Source organism: Bison bison, unplaced genomic scaffold (assembly GCF_000754665.1).
Source record: "Bison bison bison isolate TAMUID 2011002044 unplaced genomic scaffold, Bison_UMD1.0 scf7180017864529, whole genome shotgun sequence".
Lineage (NCBI taxonomy): Eukaryota > Metazoa > Chordata > Mammalia > Artiodactyla > Bovidae > Bison > Bison bison.
This window is the reverse complement of record NW_011495079.1, coordinates 2,657,377-2,661,427: the sequence shown is the minus strand read 5'-3', so window position 1 is coordinate 2,661,427 and position 4,051 is coordinate 2,657,377. Positions and strand designations below refer to the sequence as shown.

At 41.7% G+C, this 4,051-nt stretch overlaps 1 protein-coding gene across 2 annotated transcripts in view; it reads left to right on the top strand.

The window, feature by feature from the left end:
- The first annotated feature begins 244 nt into the window (after positions 1 to 244).
- The window catches only part of IKBIP (IKBKB interacting protein), a 24,570-nt gene continuing 20,763 nt past the window's right edge, over positions 245 to 4,051 (top strand). For both annotated transcript variants that reach the window (XM_010831574.1, XM_010831573.1), the window contains exon 1: positions 245 to 705. In XM_010831574.1, coding sequence (XP_010829876.1) covers positions 530 to 705 — 176 coding nt within the window. In that variant the 5' untranslated portion in view covers positions 245 to 529. The remainder of the gene's footprint in view (positions 706 to 4,051) is intronic.

The following is a 4,051-nucleotide window of genomic DNA, read 5'->3' as shown; positions in this document are numbered from 1 at the left end:
GGCGTCCTGGCGGCCAGTACGCGCCCGGGAGCCACGGTATCCTCAGGCTTGCATTCCTAAAGCAGGGTTTTGGCGACGTAGGGATGCCCCCTAACCCACCTGACTTCCCAGGTGGCTCAGACGGTAAAGCGTCTGCCTACAATGCAGGAGACCCAGGTTCGATCCGTGGGTCGGAAAGATCTCTTGGAGAAGGAAATGGCAACCCACTCTAGTAGTCTTGGCTGGAAAATCCCATGGACAGAGAAGCGTGGTAGGCTACAGTCCATGGGGTTACAAAGAGTGGGACACGACTGAGCCACGTCACTTTTCACTTTCCACCTAAAGGGACTCGATAGCGGGTGGCTGGGAGACGCTGTGGAGCAGCGAGTTGTTGGCCGGGAGGGAGGGAAAGGGGGCTGGCTTCTGGGCGGTGCCAAGTCTAGAAGGGGGCGCGTTCAGCGCCGAGCCTTCACGCAGAGGCTGAGGCGGCCACGTCCCGCTACCCAAGGTTGTAGAGGCGTCCCTCTATTTTTCCTGGGGACCTCCAGACATGTCCGAGGTGAAAAGCCGGAAGAAGTCGGGGACGAAGGGAGCCCCGGCGGAGCCTGGGAAGCGGAACGAGGGCGGGAAGAGTCCCGAAGCTCGGGGTGGTGGAGGCAGGGGCTGGGCCGACCCCCGGACCGGCGTGAGTCTGCTGTCGCTGGGGACGTGCCTGGGCCTGGCCTGGTAAGTGGTCTGAGGCCGCTGGGCCGTGTCTGGCCTCCCGTGCTTGCCCTCTCCTTGGGCTCCCGCCTCTGCCCCAGCCCCGCACTGCTCGGCATCCTGCTGACCTCCAGCTCCCAAACTTGCCGCTTCTGTTTCTCTGCATCAACCCCAAAGAAGGGACGGCCCAGCTTTTATTTTCCCTTTCGCTCATTTCTTGTACTGCCTGCGTGCCTGATCGCCCAACTGGAGTTGAGGCTAGTATTTGGGAATGAGGCAGCCATTAAGGGGCTTCCCTGGTGGTTCAGATGGTAAAGAATCTGCCAGTAGTGTAAGAGACCTGGGTTGGGAAGATCCCCTGGAGAAAGGAATGGCAACCCACTCCAGTATTCTTGCCTGGAGAATCCCGTGGACAGAGGAACCTGGTGGGCTACAGTCCGTGGGGTCCCAAAGAGTCGGACACAACTGAGCGACTAACACTTTGACTCACTTTAACCATTAAGAAACGTACATTCGGCCAAACTTCATTAAGCGCATTCTTCACGACTGAAGCGTTCCCGTTTTTATAACACGTTACTTCCTGTCCACTGTGCATTTGGGACAAATTTGCCCCACCCCATCAATGCCTTGTGGCAAAGTTTACAACTTGAAAAAAAAATTCATTATGATCTTAAAGAACCAACGTTCTTGATACCAAATTTTGGAGGAGTGCTCACATTTGAATCAATGTGCATGCGTTCAAAGTCTATTCCTGTTACAGATTGAATTTTAGTATTGGAAAACTACAAAAGTATAGAAATTGTGTTCACCTAAAAGTACATATATATAGTTTTTAAACCAAGAAAATAGCGATATATTGATGTCATAGGAAAAATGAATATAAAGAAATAACCTTACAACCAACTTATTTTCCTCAACCATATCTTTTAGGATTAACCTCTTTCACTTTAATAACGAGACTGATGCTTTAGAGTTTCCCTCCATTTTCCACCGATTTTTGAAGTATTTAAAAGATAGTTACTCGTGTTCAAGAGTAATTGGATTCTAGAAGCGACCCCAGATGTCCTTTCGTCTAGATTATTTTTGATGCTAGTAAATTTTGAAGTATACTAATCACTCATCCTGAGTCGAAGTCAATAAAATGTTACTAATACAATAAAGTGAAATGTTGATTATAAATATTCTCTTCAAAGAGATAAATTGTTATCTTACTAATATATTTGTTTGTAGAATATTTTGATCTTAAATGTACAGAATTTACTATTTTAAATAAACTGGTTTTATGTCTTAAAATGCATGAGTTTATTTGGGTAAATCAAAAACTGCTGGCAAAGTTGCTCAGAACTAGAACTTAGTAGGCTAAAATATATAGGTTGCTTCTTTCTGGAACCTAATACAACTGGTTTTAGTTACTGAATTCATTAATTCTTATTAACTATCCAGAGATTCATATTCATATGAGATAAATTACTTCAGAAAATGTTCAGCTTTTCAATAATTTAGTTACTATCCTGGGAAGGCACACTAATAGGAATCTATAAAGGAAAAAGCTTTTGAAAAGCAGACACTTCAGCTCAGGAATTTACTGTTAGTGCCTACAATAAAGAAACAAGTTATATTCAAGTAGGAAGATTTTATTTGAACTGTGTCTGCAACATAATAAAACAATGCTCAAAGATTATTTCTAAAATGGGCAAATTCAATGAATGTTGTTGCTCTGGTGAAATCTTTTGCCACAAGAGTTAAAGTATAAATTCAGTCACTATAGCAAATGCTATTCGTGATGAATTTGGGAATAACAAATTATTAAGACATTAGGAAGAATTTTCTAAAAATATTTAGAATCTGAAAATACTAAAAAGCACACTGGAATTATAACTAAGCCACTGACATTTTTACCACTAGGATTAGCATCTAAAGATCGTTCTATTGAAAATGCTTACTGTACTGACACTGTCCTCGTTATTTAAATACAAAATTGAATATGTGTGCCTAAATACAGCTTAGGGGTGAGTCTAAGTTAGGGCAGAGATTTGAACCCTTGCACTGTCCGAGGAGGATTTCAAGGCGTCACTATTTTAGTATCTTCAAACCTTTAGTCTTTGGATCCTTGTTTGGAAAATAAACAGAGACAATGCATAATAAAATGGTGATACTTAAACATTTCTCAGTTAAATGAAGTGCTGATGTCAGCTTAACAATCAGATGGAGATAAGAGTTGCTCAGGACTGTAGGGCCTGACGGAGAAGGCAATGGCACCCCACTCCAGTACTCTTGCCTGGAGAATCCTATGGACAGAGGAGTCTGGTAGGCTACATACAGTCCATGGGGTCGAGAAGAGTCGGACATGACTGAGTGACTTCCCTTTCACTTTTCACTTTCATGCATTGGAGAAGGAAATGGCAACCCACTCCAGTATTCTTTCATGGAGAATCCCAAGGACAGAGGAGCCTGTTGGGCCGCCGTATATGGGGTCGCACAGAGTCGGATACGACTGACGTGACTTAGCAGCAGCAGCAGCAGTAGGGCCTGAATGTTGGGTTTGCATACCTCATTTATAAATTCTTTAAGGAAATTTTCCAGATAAGAGTATTGAAGACATTATGCTTTCAAAAAGTTTTTAAAGGTTATGAAGTTACTAAACAAGACACAAAGTCTTAAAAGCTTATCTTACTACACAGAAATTTAGTCACCTAGAAGTTCCATTGTAGAATTTTAGGTTTCTTCTGGAAATTTAAACAGATTCTCTAATTGCTTTTATAAAAGTTTGCCATAGCATTTGTGATAATTATGTATCAAAAGTCAAAAGCTCTTTCAACAATCAGATAATTCAGGATTTTTTTTCCTCTATCAACTAATACAACTTTATAAATCATTTATGCAGCAAAATCTTGGCTAACTCCATTTTTCAGCTTTTGTTGTCATTAGTAGAGTTTAAAAGACAGAGAGGTATCCTTTAATTGTCTTGATTTTTTTTTAATGGAATATGGTCATTGTTTTCCTGAACTTTCAATATTGTGTTAAAAATGAAGTGGTGATATGAAACATGGCCAAATGGGTACTGACCGTAGTAGTGGCCCTGGAACTCCCTTGCTTGGGAGGGTTCATGATAATAGCTTCTTGTGGGTTGCCTCTTTCTTATTACTAATTGAAACACAGCCAGAGAAAATCCTATATATATATATCCTCAATCAGCTGTCTGCCAACACAAGGAAATGCATGGTTTATTCCTAAGGGCCCTGAATGTATATGAGACCTCTGTAAACTGCAGTGGATTATGAAGGGGTCAGAAAGATTCTTTTTTTTTTTTTTTAACTTTACATAATTGTATTAGTTTTGCCAAATATCAAAATGAATCCATCACAGGTAT